The sequence below is a fragment of the Glycine soja genome, chromosome 7, assembly GCF_004193775.1.
Source record: "Glycine soja cultivar W05 chromosome 7, ASM419377v2, whole genome shotgun sequence".
Classification (NCBI taxonomy): Eukaryota; Viridiplantae; Streptophyta; class Magnoliopsida; order Fabales; family Fabaceae; genus Glycine; species Glycine soja.
The window spans coordinates 24,790,352-24,812,992 of record NC_041008.1 but is presented as its reverse complement, the minus strand read 5'-3'; the positions used below and the strand labels follow the sequence as shown (position 1 = coordinate 24,812,992).

Below are 22,641 nucleotides of genomic sequence, written 5' to 3'. Positions count from 1 at the left end.
TCGGGGATGATTATCAGAGGTGGTGCCGGAGGAGACAATGTCTCAAGTTCCAGAGAAGCAGGTGGATCTACTACAGGAGGTTGTGGTTCAACTGATGTCGGCTCAGTCTTAGCTGGTATAGGTCTGGGAGGAACAACCTTATGGGCTCTTTCGAGAGGGAGCTGAGCTTCAGGCCATGCCACTTTTTCCAGAAACTGCTCCATAGATATGATTGGCCTGTTGTGAGCCAACTCCTGCTAGTTGTATACGATCATCAACTGGCCCCTGAATAAGCTTTGCAACATAGGAATTAAAGAATGTGCTTGTTGGGCATCTGGTTCCATGGCATCTGTCAAAGCAGATGGGTTAGATGATGAAGGGATGTCCTCAGTTCTCACTCTCTTTCTTGATGCCATCTGCAAGAAAAGAATGTAGACAATTACAAGAGTTAAGTTGAAAGCAACATAAAGGCCGCTTAGCGAGATCGAATTCGCTTAGTAGACCTTCACAAAACAACACATACCACTTGGCGAAACATAGTTCGCTTAGCGTATCTTAAAAGAGAAAGATATACCCGCTTAGCGACCTATATAGCCCGCTAAGTCTAAAAGCAATCGCACGGATATGCGCTTAGCTTTGGTACGCACGACTTAGCGCTAGGCTTTCAACTCAAAATTTTCTAAGTTATTTTGGCTTAGTGATTCAGCCTCGCTTAGCCACAAGGATTTCAACAGGAGGATGAGTATTCATCCTCACAAGATGAACTCGCTTAGCGTGGTAGGTGCGCTTAGCGAGTTCATCTGGAAACACATGTTAGACAAGTGGCCTCAGATATCTTAAGAAGGGGGGGTTGAATTAAGATATTCCAAACTACTTCCCCAATTAAAAATCTATTTCACTTTCTTTTCAAGTTATAAATTCCCTTAACAATGAACTTCTTAAATATTAATTCAAATAAAACAATTTGAATATGAATATAAAGCAATAATAAACAAAGGAGATTAAGGGAAGAGAAAGTGCAAACTCAGATTTATACTGGTTCGGCCACACCCTTGTGCCTACGTCCAGTCCCCAAGTAACCCTCTTGAGAGTTCCACTATCTTGTAAATTCCTTTTACAAGTTCTAAACACACAAGGACAATCCTTCCTTTGTGTTTAGAATTCCTTTACAACAAGAGACTCACGGTCTCTTAATCCCTTAGAGAATGAGTAGAAGAAGAAGAATGAATCTCTCTAGAAAGAGATAGATTTTACAGATTGAGGACTCAAATAATTCCTTAATGAATTGCAATTGAATTGGCCAAGGAATTCTTAAGAGGATAAAAATGATTTTGCTCTTTTGAGAGAATAAACACTTTTGTTCTGAAAAACTCTGAGCAAATTCGTGTTATAAGTCACATATATATAGACCATTGGTGGTCATGAATAAAGCCTTTGAAAAGTTGTGACTCTTAGAAATATTTTCTAAAAATCCTGTCTGGTAATCGATTATAGGAATTATGTAATCGATTACGGCTTTTAAAATTTGAATTAAAAACGTTTATTAACTGCTGGTAATCGATTACCAAAATTGTGTAATCGATTACACAATCTAAAATTTCGAATTCAAATTTTAGTAGCTGTTATAAAACATATTTGGCCACTGGTAATCGATTACATCCTCTGGTAATCGATTACCAGAGAATAAACTCTTTGAAAAAAAAACTTTTTAATTTAAATTACTTGGCCAAACCTTTGCTAATTCAATTAGGAATTCCCTTCCTAATATACTAGTGATCATCTTGATGTTGTGACTTGTAATCTTGAAGTATTGTCTTGAATTTAATCTTGAAAAGCCCATTCACATCAATTGCAACACATCATCATGATCATCATCAAAACATCAAAGGCAATTGCATCTACAATCTCCCCGTTTTTGATGATGACAATACAATACCTGAAATCAAGATTCAAGCAAGCAACAAACAATTGTATATAGATAAAATGTGCGTTTACTCCCCCTATATTTCGGAATTTATGTATTTATGATCACTTGATTTCTAAGGTTGTTAAGCTTTTTCTACAACCTTTTCTCCCCCTTTGGCAACATCAAAAAGCCAAAGAACTCGGGAATCAACACAAATATAATAATGGAGTAGAAAGATATAACAATGGAGTATAAGGCATAACCCTCCAATTTCACAAACAAGAAATAATCAACCAGAATCCAAATAACTCAAAACATCAACAACCACATAATGTCAAAGCTGAAATTCAAATAACCACAAGATAAAATAAATAAAGTACTTATCGTAATAATTTAAACTCTAAGAAACGAAACAGCCAAACATATAATCAGAAACTAAAGTCTAAGAAGACGGAGGTGGTGTTGGAAGATCGAAACTCTGACGAATGTATCCGACATCCTCTTCAAGCTGTGTAAGGCGAATGTCCATACCGGCAAAACGTGTATCTAATGAGTCGAAGCGGTCACCAACATAAGAACGAAGTCCCCGTAATTCGGAGAGGACTTCATTCATGAGTGCGGAATCTTCGCGTGGAGGAGGAGGTGAAGGAGTACGTTCATCTTGAGGAGGGAGTGCATCCTTCTTCAGCCATTGACCATTCCGATCTTTACGATACCCAAAGGAGGTCACTGCACCAACACCAATTGCAAAGGAACGCTTGACTTGAACAAAGGGTTCATCATCAAGCGGAATTTGAAAATGACGCAAAAACAGAGTAATCAAATGTGGATAAGGAAGAGGTGCATTAGCCCGTAATGCCTTATGCATTCGGTACCGAACCAAATGGGCCCAGTCGATCTGACGACCGGTAAGAAAAGCCCACATAAGAATCAAATCCTCCTCAGAGGCTTGTGCTAAATTTGAAGACCGAGGAAGCAAAATCCTAACAATTATATAGTGCATGATGCGATTATCAAATGTTAATGACCCGGCCAGCAATCTACCGGTCATTTCAGCTTGATCATTGCAGACCATGCGACGAGCATCATGACTCGAATAATCAAATTTCCAGTCATCAACAATGGTGCCCTCAAAAGGTGCACCTTGACTGGGTAAATGAGTCAAAGAAAAGAACAGTGACTGATCAATGACCATAGAAATACCATGCACCTCAGAAATAATAATGCCATCCTGAATTTTTAAATTGCAGTAGAAGACCTTTACAAGTTTAGGATAATATGGCAATTTTAATGACATGAAATCAACAAGACCAGAATTTTGAAACACTTGATAGCAATCAAACGTTTCATCATTAAAGAATTCTACGTCTAGGTACTTAGGGTCTAAGATTATTCTAGAAGAAAACTGAGAAAGGTACCGTAGACGCTGATCATCGGATGAAAACAATGTTGATGATCTTGGAGATGACAAAGAAGGATTAATAGGTGATGTGGGTGCTCCGGATGGGCCGTGGCGGCGATGGGCAGCAGCAGCAGCGGTGGAGGATGATCCCTTTCTCTTCTTCGATGGCTCTGCCATTTGATGAAGTTTTTGTTGATTTTGATCGATGGAAGTGAAAGAGGAGTGAAAAAGAGGAAGATTGGGCTTTACGGGACGTGATTTGGTGAAGAATTGAGTGAGATTCGAAGATTTGAAGTTTTAGGTATGGAGGAAAACGTGGAGGAGGCTTTGGCTGCACAGCAGTTCTGATTTCGTGAGTATTTATAGAAGAGGACGTATTGTAATCGATTACAGGGATTGGTAATCGATTACATGACCAATAAGCCTACTGGTAATCGATTACAGGATGTTGTAATCGATTACAGGCTGCCTGTTCATGTGTAATCGATTACACTGGATGGTAATCGATTACCAGAGCCTATCCTAGGCTAGTTTCTTAAGAGAATATCTATGTTTATGCTAAAAACACATCCAATATGATTAATTATTACAACTAATGCACTTAATTCAATCATTCAATTATTATATACACAAGAAATCATAAATTCTATCATAATAACAAGAATTCAAACAAGATCAAACACAATAATCTACAAACAATAAATATGAGTAAATCAATCAATCAATCAATCAACCAATCAATCCCTATTTTTCTAAATCTCTTACATCTAAGAGGCCTAATTCTCTTCTAATAGAGAAGAACACTTCCTTGGGGAGAGGTTTTGTGAAAATATCAGCAAGTTGATTCTTAGTATCAACAAACTCTAATACACAATCTCCCTTTAGGACATGATCTCTAAGAAAGTGGTGTCTAATCTCTATATGTTTAGTTCTAGAGTGTTGAACTGGGTTTTTGGATAGATTTATGGCACTAGTATTATCACACTTAATAGGTATGCGATCAAGAATGATGCCATAGTCAGATAATTGTTGCTTCATCCATAAAATCTGTGCACAACAACTACCGGCAGAGATATACTCCGCTTCAGCAGTAGATAAAGCAACACTGTTTTGCTTCTTACTATGCCATGAGACAAGAGCCGATCCAATGAATTGACAAGTTCCACTTGTACTTTTTCTATCAGTTTTAGATCCGGCAAAATCAGAATCAGAATATCCTATTAAGTTACATGTTGAATTCTTAGGATACCATAATCCTAAATTGATTGTTCCTAATAGATATCTCATGATTCTCTTTATTGCACTTAAATGTGATTGTTTGGGGTTGGATTGAAACCTAGCACACATACATACACTAAACATAATATCAGGTCTACTAGCAGATAAATAAAGAAGAGATCCGATTATACCTCGATATTGTTTTATGTCTATGGACTGACCAGATTCATCTTTATCTAAGTAACAACTAGTGCTCATCGGTGTAGACATGTGTTTTGCACTATCCATCCCAAATCTTTTGATCAATTCCTTGCAGTACTTGGATTGATTGATGAATATACCTTCTTGAGTTTGCTTGATTTGTAATCCCAGAAAGTACTTTAGTTCTCCCATCATTGACATTTCAAATTCACTTTGCATATCAAGGGAAAACTCCTTGCACAATGAATCATTAGTGGATCCAAAAATTATATCATCAACATATATTTGAACCAACAAAATATCATTATGCTTTCTCTTTATGAACAATGTGGTATCCACTTTACCTCTAGAGAATTCTTTTTCTAGAAGAAAATTGCTTAAGCGTTCATACCACGCCCTAGGGGCTTGTTTCAAACCATAAAGAGCCTTTTGTAATTTATATACATGGTTTGGTTTATCAGGAATTTCAAAACCAGGGGGTTGTTCAACATATACCTCTTCTTGAATTAAACCAGTTAGAAAGGCACTCTTAACATCCATTTGATAAATTTTAAAATCCATTATGGATGCATATGCCAAAAGCATTCTAATGGCTTCTAATCTTGCAACAGGACCATATGTTTCTTCATAGTCTATTCCTTCTTCTTGATTATACCCTTTTGCTACTAACCTGGCTTTATTTCTAATAATTATACCATGTTCATCTAATTTATTTCTAAAAACCCATTTTGTTCCTATGACAGGATAATTTTCAGGTTTTTCTACTAATTTCCACACATTGTTTCTTTCAAATTGGTTCAGTTCTTCTTGCATGGCAATGATCCAGTTATCATCTACTATGGCTTCTTTTATATTTTTAGGTTCAATCATAGATACAAAAGCCATATTATTGCATAAATCTTTAAGAGAATGTCTAGTTGTTACCCCTTTTGAGATATCACCAATAATGTTGTCGAGGGGATGATCTCTTGAAGCTTTCCATTCTCTTGGAAGTTCATCATTGGATTTGACTTCTTCTGGAGGATCTTCATTGTTTCCTTTATCATTTCCTTTGGAATCTTGTTCATGAATATTCATATGTTCTAAAGAATCTGCAATATCATCTAGCATATTCTTTCTTGACAAGATAGCATTAGATTCATCAAAGGTAACATGAATGGATTCCTCGATATTCATAGTTCTTTTATTATATATCCTATATGCTTTGCTTTGTAATGAATATCCAAGAAAAATACCTTCATCAGATTTTGCATCGAATTTTCCTAGATTATCTTTACCATTATTAAGCACAAAGCACTTGCAACAAAAAACATGTAGATGAGAAATATTAGGTTTTCTACCATTATATAACTCATATGGGGTTTTCTTTAAAATGGGTCTTATCAAGGCCCTATTCATGATGTAACATGCAGTATTGACAGCTTCAGCCCAAAAATACTTTGGAAGAGAAGTATCATTTAATAAAGTTCTTGCAATTTCTTCCAATGACCTATTTTTCCTCTCAACAACTCCATTTTCAATACCATTGTGTTCAATACCATGTTCAATACCATGTTCATCACAAAATAATTCAAAATCTTTATTTTCAAATTCACCCCCATGATCACTTCTAATGGATGCAATCTTGAGATTTTTCTTGTTTTGTATGACTTTAGCAAGTTTTCTAAATGCTTGGAATGAATCACTTTTATGTGTAATAAATAATGTCCAAGTATATATCTAGAGAAATCATCAACTATAACTAGAGCATAGTAATTTCCTCCAAAACTCATGGTTCTAGATGGACCAAATAAATCCATATGCAATAATTGTAAGGGTTGTGATGTGAACCTGAAGAGGAGCGGATCGTTTGATATAGGCTACGAAGGTTTGGATGACGCCACTTCCAGTGAAGGAAGATAAGTCTGGGCAGACGCCACTTCCGGTGAAGGAAGATAAGTCAGGGTAGACGCCACTTCCAGTGAAGGAAGATAAGTCCGGGTAGACGCCACAAGGATTACCTTGATAAGTCTGAGATTGGTTCAACAAGGAACCTAGAGAGAAACTCTCACTAAATTTTATGAAAATGCCAAAAGTTTTTCTTTATTCAAAACAAAAACCAATACTTATAGTGTATCTGAACAAAAAGATAAAAATAGACATGGGCCTTCTAAACAGGTTGGGCCAAAATTACAATAAATAAAAATTATAACTAAAAACATATTTAACTTGGACCTTCAAATTAGTTTGGGCCTTCAGCAACAATTAATTGTCTTGATAGTGTCTCTGCCTCTGGGCCTTCATCCTTCTCCACTTAGGCCTTCATCCTTCTCCACTTGGGCCTTCATCCTTCTCCACTCGGGGGCTTTGTCCTTCTCCACTTAGGCCTTCGTCCTTCTCCACTTGGGCCTTTAGCCTGTATTTGGTCAGTTTCATGATTCTCATCATTCCCTCCTTCTTGGAAAACATTTGTCCTCAAATGTCCAAGATTATCACCAGGTTCAAGTACCACTTCCTTCCTTTTCTTGTTGGCTTGCTTAGTATAACTTTCATTCTTCTTTGCAATTTGCACCTTCACTTGGTCATACAATCTTTTCACATACTCAACTTTGACCTGTGCATCCTTATGCTGAGTCTCTTGGGGCTTGCTGTTGTAAGTTGGCTTGTTAGGCAATGAAGCTTCTAGAAGGAGATCAACTTGATGTTCTATGCTTCTTGAAGGTGGCAGTCCATGAGGAATCTCCTTGGAAAAGACATCTTTAAATTCCTGCAATAAGGGTTGAACACTAGGAGAAACATAAATAGTTAACTGATTAGAATTATCACTCTCTCTCTTTTGTGTATCACTCTTTTCCTCGGGTGTATCACTCTTCTTTTTCATATTCCTTTGTGGAGCCTCACTATTTTCTTTCTCTTGTTCTCTCTTTTCTCTCATTCTGATTTGGTCATCACACACTTCTCTAGGGGATAGAGGTTTAAGAGTAAACGAGGAAGATTTGACTATTCGTCTGTAGGGCTCTTCTTTGTTACGGTTCAACAAACGTTGCATTTGTGTAGTCCACGCGTCCAGAAATAAGCGCTGAGATTCGTCCAGTTGATGATATACTCCACCATTGTCACTAGCTCTTGCCATGATTAAGGAACAAAGAATTTTGCAGTAAATTAAAAAAAATAAAAATTCAGGACCTCACCACACTCTACTCACGTGTTTCTCTCTTTGATGGTAGTTCACGCGTGTTTGATGCTCTCAATATAGGCTTTTGTGTGATGTTTTCACTCTTGCCTTTTACCACTCACTCCCTCTTAAGTTCCTGGATGAATCAAATTAGACACACAAGGTATATAACAGGAAAGACAGTTTAATTATCACAGAATGTGTAGCAGATTTAATTTGGATAACAAATCAGATTTGAATTTGGTTAATGGATTAGACTTGATTTGGATTTAGATTTGATTTGGATAACAGATTAGACTTGATTTGGATAGCAGATTGGATTTGATTTGGATAACAGACTAGACTTGATTTGATTTGGATAACAGATCAGATTTGGATAACAAATTAAATTTAATTTGGATAACAGATATGATAACAAATAAGATAATAGATAGGATACCAAATAAGATAACAGATATGAGAAGTAAACTTCAAATGCTCATAACTTTTGCTACGGTTGTCTGTTTGAGGCCCACTATATATCAAAACGCTCAGAATTCAGAGGAGAATCTAGAAAAGGGGACTTGATCCACGATTTTCTTTCCAAAAAAACACCTCTAAATGCCTCAATTTCGTGTTCAAAGATCAAACACCCACTTTTTTTTTCTTCTTTTCTTCTCTTTTTTTTAAAAAAAATAAAATAAAAATTCTGCAACTTTTTTTTTTACTTGAAACAGAACTCAAACAACATTTTTTTAAAAACAAAGTCTGAAAGATACAAGAAACAAGAACAAAAACAAAAAACGTGACAAGAACAAGAACAAGAACGAAACAAAGACACAAACAAGAACGCAACAAGACGCAAACAAGGACAAATCACCAAAAAAAAGGATAGGATAGGATAGAACCTGAATCAAGAGCCGAAGCTCTGATACCAGATGATGCGAATCTTATGGGGCGGAACGTTTGATACAGGCTACGAAGGTTTGGATGACGCCACTTCCGGTGAAGGAAGATAAGTCAGGGTAGACGCCACTTCCGGTGAAGGAAGATAAGTCTGGGTAGACGCCACTTCCAGTGAAGGAAGATAAGTCAAGGTAAACGCCACTTCCGGTGAAGGAAGATAAGTTAAGGTAAACGCCACTTCCGGTGAAGGAAGATAAGTCTGGGTAGACGCCACTTCCAGTGAAGGAAGATAAGTCCGGGTAGACGCCACAAGGATTACCTTGATAAGTCTAATAATTGGTTCAACAAGGAACCCGGAGAGAAGCTCTCACCAAATTTTATGAAAATGCCAAAAGTTTTTCTTTATTCAAAACAAAAACCAATACTTATAGTGTATCTGAACAAAAAGATAAAAATAGACATGGGCCTTCTAAACAGGTTGGGCCAAAATTACAATAAATAAAAATTATAACTAAAAACATATTTAACTTGGGCCTTCAAATTAGTTTGGGCCTTCAGCAACAATTAATTGTCTTGATAGTGTCTCTGCCTCTGGTCCTTCATCCTTCTCCACTTAGGCCTTCATCCTTCTCCACTTGGGCCTTCATCCTTCTCCACTCGGGGGCTTTGTCCTTCTCCACTTAGGCCTTCGTCCTTCTCCACTTGGGCCTTTAGCCTGTATTTGGCCAGTTTCATGATTCTCATCAGGTTGAGTGGTTGAAACAACATTTTTAGGTTTGAATGAGACTCTTGTTTGTTTGCCCTTTTGACATGCATCACATAGTTTATCTTTTTCAAATTTCAATTTAGGCAAACTAACTACTAAATCTTTTGAAATTAACTTATTTAAGTGATCCATGTTTATGTGAGCAATTCTTTTATGCCATAACCATGGATCATCATGTTTGCTAAGAAAGCAATGATTGTTTTCTAGTTTTATGCTTAAGTCTATCATGTAAACATTATTGACTCTATGTCCTACATGCTTTATATTAATGTCATGCTTATGTTCTATAAGACATTTTTTAGAATCAAATGATACTAGATAGCCTTTGTCGCATAATTGACTAACGCTAAGCAGGCTGTGCTTAAGGCCTTCAACAAGTAGAACATTTTCAATGGAGTTTGAAGAATTTGTACCTATTTTACCAACTCCAAGGATTCTACCTTTGTTGTTGTCACCATATGTTACATGCCCGCTTTTCTTTGGAGAGATGTATGTAAAATTTGATGCATCTCCAGTCATATGTTTTGAGCATCCGCTATCTATGTACCACTTCTTTCTCAAAGATACCTACATAATTAAGTTTTTGACTTAGGTACCCAAACTTTATTGGGTCCTTGCATGTTAGTATAAACTGAGGATCCTTTTGGAACCCATATCATTTTAATGTTACTGTAATTTTTCTTGAAGTAGCAAGTTGATATGCCATGTCCTCTTCTTCCACAGTAAAAACAAGTGATAGAATTATAATTACATTTTTGTGTGGAAGTGGAAACGTTTTTATGAAACTTTTGTTGTTTTTCAGATTTATACCCTAGTCCATTTTTATTAGACACATATCTTTGTTTACTTAATATAACATCTAAATTATTTTTACTATATGAAAATTTTGCAAGTGAATTTTTCAACTCTTTAATTTCTTTTACATATTTATCACAACAACTACAAGAATCTGATATTTTCTTGTCAGAAATAGTGGAGATATTAACTTTTTCATTTGTTTTAGAAATTGAGACTTCATTTCTAAGAAGATCTAATTCTTTGTTTAATTTTGAAATTTCATTTTCTAAATTTGAAATTGTTTTCTTTGAAGATGAAACTAATTTTGCAAGTTTAATTGACTCTTTATGCAGATCAGCAAATGCATCTTGCAATTCATCAAAAGAAATAGATAAGTTATTCGAAGATGTTACCTCTTCATCACTTTCGTAACTTTTAGCCATAAGGCAGAGATTTATCTCTTCATTTTCAAAATCTTCAGAAGATTCCATATCATTTTCATCCCATGTGATGTATGCTTTCTTTAGTTTCTTTTCACTATGATTTTTCTTTTCAGATTTTTCCATCTTTTTCTTGAAGATGGGACAATCAACCCTCAGATGTCCAGGTTGATTGCATTCAAAGCATTTTAGAGTAGAGGATGAATTTTCTGTCCTTCTCTTTGATTTAAAATTGGGTCGCCTCTGATTTCCTCTTACTTTAAGAAACTTGTTGAATCTTCTTACAAAGAAACTTAGATCATCATCATCATCTGGATCATTATCCTGATCACTTTCTTCTTGAATTGAGGATGATGCTTTAAGAGCAATTCCTTTCTTTTTCTTGTCATTTTCTTCATGTTGATGTAATCTCAATAGTTCCATCTCGTGTTCCTGCAACTTTCCAAATAAAGTGGCAAGGGACATATTAGACAAATCTCTTGACTCAGTAATGGCCGTTACTTTGGGTTGCCATTCTCTACTTAAACATCCTAACACCTTGTTTATGAGATCCTCATTTTGAAATTCTTTGCCTAAGGCTGCTAGATGATTTACTATATGTGTAAATCTCTTTTGCATGCTTTGAATATTTTCATTTGCATTCATTCTAAATAATTCATACTCATGAGTTAGTGCATTTATCCTAGATCTTTTAACATCTGTAGTTCCTTCATGTGTTAATCGAAGAGTGTCCCACATTTCCTTAGCACTCTTACAATTTGAAACCCTAAAATATTCATCCATTCCCAGGGCAGATGTTATTATATTTTTGGCTTTTAAGTTGTATTGTACTCGTTTTCTATCCTCTTCAGACCATCTATCTCTAGGTTTTTCTATAGTTATGCTTTCACTTGATGAACTACCATCTATTGAAACTCTTTCCACTGTGGTGGGTATATAAGGCCCTATTTCTATGGCTTCCCAAATATTTAGATCTATTGCCTCAATAAAAATTTGCATTCGGGTTTTCCAGTAATGGTAACCCTCTCCATTAAAGATTGGAGGTCTATTGATAGAATTCCCTTCTGGAAATAAGGAGTTTGCTGAGGCCATCTATTTCTTGAAGCTTCTAAACTTTATACAAGAATGAAGCTCTGATACCACTTGTTAGACAAGTGGCCTCAGATATCTTAAGAAGGGGGGGTTGAATTAAGATATTCCAAACTACTTCCCCAATTAAAAATCTATTTCACTTTCTTTTCAAGTTATAAATTCCCTTAACAATGAACTTCTTAAATATTAATTCAAATAAAACAATTTGAATATGAATATAAAGCAATAATAAACAAAGGAGATTAAGGGAAGAGAAAGTGCAAACTCGGATTTATACTGGTTCGGCCACACCCTTGTGCCTATGTCCAGTCCCCAAGCAACCCGCTTGAGAGTTCCACTATCTTGTAAATTCCTTTTACAAGTTCTAAACACACAAGGACAATCCTTCCTTTGTGTTTAGAATTCCTTTACAACAAGAGACCCACGGTCTCTTAATCCCTTAGAGAATGAGTAGAAGAAGAAGAATGAATCTCTCTAGAAAGAGATAGATTTTACAGATTGAGCACTCAAATAATTCCTTAATGAATTGCAATTGAATTGGCCAAGGAATTCTTAAGAGGATAAAAATGATTTTTCTCTTTTGAGAGAATAAACACTTTTGTTCTGAAAAACTCTGAGCAAATTCGTGTTATAAGTCACATATATATAGACCATTGGTGGTCATGAATAAAGCCTTGGAAAAGTTGTGACTCTTAAAAATATTTTCTGAAAATCCTGTCTGGTAATCGATTACAGGAATTGTGTAATCGATTACAGCTTTTAAAATTTGAATTAAAAACGTTTATTAACTGCTGGTAATCGATTACCAAAATTGTGTAATCGATTACACAGTCTAAAATTTTGAATTCAAATTTTAGTAGCTGTTATAAAACATATTTGGCCACTGGTAATCGATTACATCCTCTGGTAATCGATTACCAGAGAATAAAATCTTTGAAAAAAACACTTTTTAATTTAAATTACTTGGCCAAACCTTTGCTAATTCAATTAGGAATTCCCTTCCTAATATACTAGTGATCATCTTGATGTTGTGACTTGTAATCTTGAAGTATTGTCTTGAATTTAATCTTGAAAAGCCCATTTGCATCAATTGCAACACATCATCATGATCATCATCAAAACATCAAAGGCAATTGCATCTACAACACATATCTTCAATGAATTTTGATGAACTCGCTTAGCACAGCATGCTCGCTTAGCGAGTTCATCGCGTTTTCTAGAAAAAACACAGAAAACACAGTTCGTTTTCGTCCAAAATTAGAGCCTCTATCAGGCAGATTAGACATGCAGAATTCCCAACACAATTTACACTAGACAACCTATTCAAAAATCTAAACTCTAACTACTTTTAAACATACTGTAATCCTACAATTCTGGAAGCTAGATTTAAAGGTTGTCTATCCTAAGGTTGAGAAAAATAGTAGAGAAAAGGATCGTATGGAGCTTACTTGTATCACTGAAGCTAGAAACAATGCAGCAAACACAAATGCAAATGCAAAATTTGGAGATTTTTGGATGAGAGAGGAAGAAGGAAAAGAGAGTGTTTGTGCAGAATCCCACAATTGTCTTCTTCCTTGGGCATTTGTCTACTGAGGTTACACTTAACCAAGCTATTTTTGACGTTCTCGCTTAGCGAAATACCTTGCTAAGCGAGCGAGACGTTTGGTTTTCCAAGACCCATCGCTTAACGGACACTGTGCTTAGCCAAACTTCACATTCAAAATATTATTATACAATTTTTTTTATTTTTTTTACATAGGCTTGGCTTAGCACGAGGATCACACCGCTTAGCGAGGTTTGCAGATCCGAAAAGCTACAACTCTTGCTAAGCCAGGATCTGGCTAGCTTAGCTAAAATGATGCATCTTAAGTACAGGAGGAACATGCGCTTAGCTGATAAGGACATGCTTAGCGCTCACGTTTCCGCAATGAATTCAGCTTAGCTGCCATGAATGGCGCTTAGCTTCATGAACCTCCGATCTGGCCGTAAGGAATTTAGCTTGGCGACAATAGGTCACGCTTAGCCAAGGATAAGCTATCGCTTAGCGATCAGGCTAAAGCTTAGCCGAATTCAGATCGAATTGAAGTTAGCTTAGCTGAACCTTGGCCAGCTTAGCGGAATGAATCAGCCTCAGATGCAAGGGTTGGGCGCTAAGTGCTTGAGACTCATGGCTTAGCGCATGAACAGAGATGCGCTTAGCGCAAGGCTTGCGTTTAGCGAAAGGACTGTTTTTTTTTTTTCAGAAAAGTGTTTTCTAAGTTATTTTTCAGTCCTTTTTCCAAGAAATTGAAACCCTTGTGTTAAACATTCAAAGATAAGCTGATATACTCCTATGTACAAATTATACAGCAAGTTCCACATGATATAATGCATGAAAAAACAGAGATAACAAAAATTAAAACTGGGTTGCCTCCCAAGAAACGCTTCTTTAATGTCATGAGCTTGATGCTTTTATCTCACTGGGTGATCAAATGAACAGTGCCCTGTGTCCTTGTAAATTCTTCATCATGATACAATTTTAACCTCTGGTGATATGAACCCTCATGGCACAAGGGCTGACTTAGGATCGTCTAGGATTAAACCTTGATGGAAAATGCGGAAATTGATTAAGGAAAGGATGACGAATAAGGTGGTTAATTTCGTGGGTCTTAATAAGGTGGTTCTTGGCATAAAATGGAATAATGAGATGAGAAAACGTAGATTAAGTGGTGGCTGGACAGAAATATAGAAATGGAAAAAACTCAAGCTACAGGGCTCCAAATGAGGTGATTCTAAAATGAGGTGAAAGGTCTCGTCTTGAAATTCAATTTAGGCTCAAGAATCACTTAATTTGAGTGCGTAAAACGAGAGTTATGGCCACGAGATAATTCTGGGCAGAAGTGGATTTTCTGGAATTGTGATTTGAAAGAACAAGGTTGAAGATGAAAGGAAGGAAAGAATCACTCTTTCCAGCGAGGGCAACACACAAAGGTTGTGAAAGTCCTTTGATACAGCCAGGGTGTTCTTGAATCACTCTAGAATTTAGGAGAATCACTCTCACTAAGATAAAAGAGATAAACTCTAATTTTCTGAATAAAACTCAACTTGTCTTTATTAATAAAATGGTTCAGCTTATATAGAAGCTTTACAGCAGATTTTAGTAATGACCCACTAACCTAGAATTAAAATAACTTAATGCCATTAACCTAGGGAATTAAAAAAAACTTAATGGCTGAGTGTAACTGAAATTGTGGCAACCAAAAGTCACCCCCAACAGCCAACTAGTCAACCACCATTTGGTCTCCCAAAAGGCTGATGCCTAGGTTGCCAATTGGGCCCTTATTACAACTTGAACTAAACCTACTAAATCCCTTTTAGTTGATTAACCCAAAACATATTTTTGGTCAGCCAACTTTACAAGGATTGGGCCATTATTTAGACAAACTAAACACTCTAAAATTGAGACAAAGTGGTGCCATTTAGTCCTCCTCCATTTGGGCCATGATACAACTCACAACCTTGGACTTTTCTCCTTGAAACTTTGGCTTGTATTCAAATAGTATGGACAACACTTGTTGAAGAGCTTCCTTGGCTTTCCTTGCTCTAGCCCTTGTCATAGGCCCTCCAAGTCCTTCAAGTGGATCCTTGCCCTTGCTCTTGGTCATGTCCTCATCATTCTCTCCCTCTTGAGAAGGATTTGTCCTCAAATCGGATTCTCCATCTGCATCAAAAAGAGATAAATCAGAGACATTGAAGGTGGAACTAACATTATACTCACCGGGCAGCTCAACTTTGTAAGCATTGTCATTGATTCTTTCAAGCACTTGAAATGGTCCATCTCCCCTTGGTTGAAGCTTTGATTTCCTTTGTTCCGGAAACCTTTCTTTTCTCATGTGCACCCAAACCCAATCTCCGGGTTCAAAGACAACCTTCTTTCTCCCTTTGTTGGCTTGTTTAACATAGCTTTTATTTTTCCTCTCAATTTGATCTTTCACTCTCTCATGAAGCTTCTTCACATAGTCCGCCTTTGCTTGACCTTCTTTATGCTTAAAAACAGAAACATTAGGCATAGGCAAAAGATCAAGAGGAGTTAGTGGGTTAAAACCATAAACAACTTCAAAAGGAGAACAATTAGTGGTGCTATGAACAGCTCTATTGTAAGCAAATTCAACATGGGGTAAACAAGTTTCCCAAGTTTTTAAGTTCTTCCTCAAAATTGTCCTAAGCAAAGTTCCCAAAGTCCTATTAACAACTTCCGTTTGCCCATCGGTTTGTGGGTGACAAGTGGTTGAAAATAACAATTTAGTGCCCAACTTGCTCCACAAAGTCCTCCAAAAATGACTTAGGAACTTAGAGTCCCTATCACTAACAATGCTCTTTGGCAAACCATGGAGTCTCACAATCTCCTTGAAAAACAAATCAGCCACATAGGAAGCATCATCAACTTTTTTACATGGAATAAAATGAGCCATTTTAGAAAACCTATCAACAACCACAAAAATGGAATCTCTACCATTGCTTGTTTTTGGCAGCCCCAAAACAAAATCCATGGATAAATCAATCCAAGGATACTCCGGAATTGGCAATGGAGTATACAATCCATGAGGCTTTACCTTAGACTTTGCCTTTTTACATACAATGCAATGTTCACAAAATTTCTGCACATCCTTTTTCATATGAGGCCAATAAAAATGTTCTTGTAATGTTTCTAGAGTATTTTGGACCCCAAAATGCCCCATTAAACCTCCTTCATGTGCTTCATAAACAAGCAAATTTCTAGTAGAACATTTAGGCACACACAATTTGTTTTCTTTGAAAAGAAAGCCTTCATGTCTAAAGAAACCATTTTCTGAAAATTTTTCACAATTTTTAAAAATTTCTCCAAAAGTTTCATCATTTTCATACATGTTTTTCAAACATTCAAGACCAATCAATTTTGTTTCAAGCATAGAAAGTAATGCATGACGCCGAGACAGAGCATCGGCTACAATATTACCTTTTTTCCCTTTTTATGTTTGATAACATAAGGGAATTGCTCTAGGAATTCCACCCACTTCGCATGCCTTTTGTTAAGCTTGCCTTGCCCCTTGATATATTTGAGGGACTCATGGTCACTATGAATGACAAATTCCTTGGGATAAAGGTAGTATTGCCATGTTTTCAAAGCCCGTACTAAGGCATACAACTCCTTATCATAAGTTGAATAGTTAAGGGTAGGACCACTTAACTTTTCACTAAAATAAGCAATTTGATGGCCTTCTTGCATCAACACAACTCCAATCCCAACATTTGAAGCATCACACTCAATTTCAAAAGATTTTTGAAAGTTTGGCAACGCAAGTATGGGAGCATTAGTTAGCTTTTGCTTAAGAACATTGAAAGCTTCTTCTTGTTTCTCTCCCCATTTGAAACCAACATTTTTTTTAGCACTTCATTGAGAGGTGCTGCCAATGTGCTAAAATCCTTCACAAATCGTCTATAAAAACTTGCTAAGCCATGAAAACTCCTCACCTCGGTCACGGACTTAGGTGTAGGCCATTCTTGAATAGCCCTAACCTTCTCCTCATCAACTTGCACTCCTTTTGAACTCACAACAAAACCAAGAAACACAACATGGTTAGTACAAAAGATGCATTTTTCAAGATTGGCATACAATTGTTCTTCTCTAAGCATAATCAAGACAGATTTTAAATGATCAATATGCAAATCAAGTGAAGTGCTATAGATAAGAATATCATCAAAGTACACCACAACGAACTTTCCTATGAACTCTCTCAAGATATGGTTCATTAATCTCATGAAAGTGCTAGGGGCGTTAGTTAGGCCAAAAGGCATAACCAACCATTCATACAAACCATATTTTGTTTTAAAAGCAGTTTTCCATTCATCCCCTTCTCTAATCCTAATTTGATTGTATCCACTTTTTAAATCGATTTTAGAGAAGTAACATGCACCATGCAATTCATCAAGCAAATCATCAAGCCTAGGTATAGGATGCCTATATTTAATGGTGATGTTATTAAGGGCTCTACAATCGGAACACATGCGCCATGTCCCCATCCTTTTTAGGGACCAAAATCACTGGGACAGCACAAGGACTCATACTATTTCTTACCCAACCTTTGCTAATGAGTTCATCCACTTGTCTTTGAATCTCTTTGGTTTCTTGTGGATTACTTCTATAGGCTGGCCTATTGGGCAAAGAAGCTCCCGGAATGAGACCAATTTGATGCTCAATTCCCCTCAAAGGTGGTAGTCCACTTGGCACATTTGGTGGAAACATGTCTTGAAAATCCTGCAAAAGAGTTTTAACACTAGAAGACACTTCAAAATCATCAAAAGTGTTAGTGGTCAAAATCTGATTTTTGCAAAACAAGATATATAGTGACTGTTTAGCACGAAACAACCTCTTGACCTCACTTTTTGTGGCTAAATAGCTCTCCCTCACTTCAAGTGTTTCACTCTTCTTTTGTTCACTCTTTTTCCTCTCAAGTGTTTTGCTCACCTTTTCTTTTTCTCTTTTCTCTTGAAGAAGTTTTTCTCTCATTTTCTTTTGATCCTCACACACTTGTTGTGGACTCAATGGCTTGAGCACAATCTTTTTGTCTTGGTGCATGAAAGAGATCTTGTTGGTGTAACCGTCATGATTGGCTCTTTTATCAAATTGCCATGGTCTCCCCAAAAGTAAGTGACTGACCTCTATAGGAACAACATCACAAAGTACCTTATCATTGTATTTCCCAATGGAAACGTCCACTTCAACTTGCTGCCTCACTTGCACCTCCCCATCCTTACTAAGCCATTGAAGTTTGTATGGCCTAGGATGTGGTTTAGTAGCTAGATTTAGCTTTGACACTAATCTAGCACTAGCCACATTGGTGCAACTACCTCCATCAATGATCACCATGCACACCTTGCCATTGATTAAACATCTAGTGTGAAAGATGTTTTCTCTTTGGCTCTCCACCAAGTAATCGCCTAATCATCAACAAATCTCCCTCCGGAGTCTCCTCTTCCTCTACGTACTCACTCTCCTCTTCCTCTTCAACATCAGATTCACTTATATATTCTCCATCTCTAAGAACCATGGACCTTATGTTAGGGCACTCATAAGCATAGTGTCCTAGGCCTTGGCACTTGAAACACTTCACATTTCTACTCCTTTTAGAGGGTTCCTCTTGGAACTTTGAGCGAGTTTTTGATGGGATAGGTGTGGAACTACTAGAAGTAGCAGCCCCATCTTTCTTACCTTTGTCTTTCCAACTAGAAGAACCAAAGTTGGTAAAACTCCTCTTAGCCACTCCTTTCCTTTTTAATTGTTGCTCTACTTGGATTTCTTTGTGAAGCAAATCATCCATTTCAATAAACTCCTACAGCTCAACAATATCACGGATATCATTAGTCAAACCATTAAGAAATCGAGCCATAGTTACCTCTTCATCTTCTTCAATCTTTGCTTGAATCATGAGCACATCCATTTCCTTGAAATACTCCTCAACCCCCTTGTTGCCTTGGGTTAGTTTTTGGAGCTTGAATTTCAAGTCCCTTGAGTAACTAGCCGGCACATACTGCTTCCTCATGATCTTTTTCATCTCCGTTCATGTATCAACCATTGGCTCTTCATTTCTTGCTCTCTCCTTTTGTAGCTTGTTCCACCACACAAGAGCATAGTCAGAAAACTTCGTGGCGGCAAGCTTCACCTTTTGGTCCTCCTCATAGTTGTTGCATGAGAAAAAATGCTCTATTTTCATCTCCCACTCCAAGTAGGCCTCTGGATCATTCTTTCCTTTAAATGGAGGAATGTTGAGTTTAATACCATCAATTCGGTTTTGTCTAGGAACACCATCATTCCCTCTTCTCCTCCTTTCTTCTTCATTATGATCTCTATTCTCCATTTGATTCAACCTCTCAAGGAGCGCATCATCTCGTTGTTTCATTAACCTCTCCAAATGTTGCATCAAAGCTTGCATTTGAAATTGCGAAAGCCCCACTCCATCATTAGGATTAGTACCTGACATCTCAAACAAACAAATCAAACATAACAAGACAATTATAGTTGCTGTTTGAATACCTCACCCACTCAAGTGTATCACACAATTATGGCTTTTCTCTAATGAAACACTCTTGCCTTTTACCACTCTAATTCCCCTTGAGTTCTTAGGCAATTCAAGAGATTATGGCCACAACAAAGAACAATTCACCAATATGTGTAAGGTAAGGCTAAAGAGACAAGGAAAAGGTTAACCAAGAAAAAGGCTAACAATGTTTTTAGGCACAAATGAAGGAAATAAAATTCAGAATTTAGGAATTCAAGTAACAATCCTTCATGCAACCAATATATTACCTTAAAGAGATTTTTTTTAAAGTTCTTCAAGCATGAACCATTCAGCCCAATTTTTTTTTTTTAAATTTTGCTTATACGAAATTCTGCTTCTTCTTTTTTTTATAACAAAGAGATCAAAAGGCTTAACTTTTGCAATGGTTCAACCTAAAAAAATATATGAATAAGGTAATATAAATGGCAAAGAGAATAAAGAAGGATGTTACCCAATATTTCCAGCAAAGGAAGTGTTCATCCTAGAACCGGAGCTCTGATTACCAAATGATATGAACCCTCATGGCACAAGGGCTGACTTAGGATCGTCTAGGATTAAACCTTGATGGAAAATGCGGAAATTGATTAAGGAAAGGATGACGAATAAGGTGGTTAATTTCATGGGTCTTAATAAGGTGGTTCTTGGCATAAAATGGAATAATGAGATGAGAAAACGTAGGTTAAGTGGTGGCTGGACAGAAATATAGAAATGGCAAAAACTCAAGCTACAGGGCTCCAAATGAGGTGATTCTAAAACGAGGTGAAAGGTCTCGTCTTGAAATTCAATTTAGGCTCAAGAATCGCTTAATTTGAGTGCGTAAAACAGGAGTTATGGCCACGAGATAATTCTGGGCAGAAGTGGATTTTCTGGAATTGTGATTTGAAAGAACAAGGTCGAAGATGAAAGGAAGGAAATAATCACTCTTTCCGATTGGGCCCTTATTACAACTTGAACTAAACCTAATAAAGCCCTTTTAGTTGATTAACCCAAAACATATTTTTGGTCAGCCAAATTTACAAGGATTGGGCCATTATTTAGACAAACTAAACACTCTAAAGTTGAGACAAAGTGGTGCCATTTAGTCCTCCTCCATTTGGGCCATGATACAACTCACAACCTTGGACTTTTCTCCTTGAAACTTCAGCTTGTATTCAAATAGTATGGACAACACTTGTTGAAGAGCTTCCTTGGCTTTCCTTGCTCTAGCCCTTGTCATAGGCCCTCCAAGTCCTTCAAGTGGATCCTTGCCCTTGCTCTTGGTCATGTCCTAATCATCTGGCCATTTACAACCCATGTTCTATCTGGATTATGAGATTGTGGGTCATATAGCTCTATTGCACCATAAGATCAAACTTTCTTAATAATAAAAGGTCCAGACCATTTGGATTTTAGCTTACCAGGAAATAATTTCAATCTTGAATTAAAAAGTAGCACCTCTTGTCCCAGTTTGAATTCTCTCTTTAACAATTTCTTATCATGATACATCTTGACTTTTTCTTTGTAAAGTCATGAGGATTCATAAGCTGTTAATCGCATTTCTTCTAGCTCCAACATTTGGATCCTTCTGTGCTCCTTGGATGCCTTCTCATCAAAGTTCAAAAATTTCAGAGCCCAATATGCCTTGTGTTCCATTTCAACCGGTAAATGACATGACTTGCCATAAACTAGTTGAAAAGGAGACAAACCAATTGGAGTTTTGTATGCAGTTCTGTAAGCTCACAATGAATCTTCTAATTTGGCTGACCAATCTTTCCTGGTTGATGCCACTGTTTTTTCTAATATCTTCTTTAATTCTCTGTTGGATACTTTGACTTGCCCATTAGTTTGCGGATGGTAGGGGATGCTACTCTATGATTCACATGGTATTGACCTAATACCTTTTGAAGCTGAGTATTACAGAAGTGTGAACCACCATCACTGATCAATATTCGAGGTACCCCAAATCGAGAAAAAATGTTCTTCTTGATAAATTTCACCACTGTCTTCGCATCATTCCTTGAAGTGGCCGTAGCTTCCACCCATTTAGACACATAATCAACAGCCACCAGAATATATTCATTCCCTGCGGATGAAGGGAATGGACCCATGAAATCAATACCCCAACAATCAAAAACTTCCACTTCCATGATGTTTTGCAGAGGCATCTCATTTCTCCGGGAAATTCCCCCCATTCTCTGACATTGGTCACACTTCAAGACATGATGATGGACATCTTTAAAAAGTGTTGGCCAAAAGAATCCTGACTGTAAGATCTTGGTTGCTGTTTTGCCTCCGCCATAATGCCCGCCACATGGTGAATAGTGACAATGCCACAATATGCCCTTTGCCTCCTCACTTGTCACACATCTCCGAAGGAGATTATCTGCACCTATTTCGAACAAGTGTGGGTCATCCTAAACATAATATCAAACATAATAGAAGAACCTCTTTCTCTGCTGCCAATTGAGATCTTTAGGTATAACCCCTACTGCTTTAAAATTTGCCATATCAGCAAACCAAGGTCTCCCTACAATCGAAAACAAAGGTTCATCAGGGAACTTATCTCTTATTTCAGCTTCCTTTGAAGTGACATCCTAATCGAGGTCGTACCCGAATCAAATAAACATGAAAATGCAGTAACTAGGAAGTGATCCTAGGTCGTTTCCCAACGAGCAATGATAAACCAAATGTTCATAATATACTTGCAGTAACAGTAACAATTGGGGGGGGGGGGGGGTTATTTGTTTTGTGAAATAAAGAACAAGCG

General features: G+C 37.0%; 1 protein-coding gene across 1 annotated transcript; it reads right to left on the bottom strand.

The window, feature by feature from the left end:
- Window positions 1–236: 236 nt before the first annotated feature.
- On the bottom strand, window positions 237–22,066 carry LOC114420526. The gene is made up of 2 exons (XM_028386398.1): window positions 21,773–22,066; window positions 237–395 (listed from the first exon to the last, which is right to left on the bottom strand). The coding sequence occupies exons 1-2, from the start codon at window positions 22,064–22,066 to the stop codon at window positions 237–239; spliced, it is 453 nt and encodes a 150-aa protein (XP_028242199.1).
- Window positions 22,067–22,641: the final 575 nt, after the last annotated feature.

Coding starts and splice junctions, on each gene's coding strand:
- LOC114420526 (XM_028386398.1), bottom strand. CDS start 22,066: ATGGGGGGAATTTCCCGGAGAAATGAGATGCCTCTGCAAAACATCATG. Junction 396..21,772: donor GTAATACTCAGCTTCAAAAG/GTATTAGGTCAA, acceptor CTTTTCTTGCAG/ATGGCATCAAGAAAGAGAGT.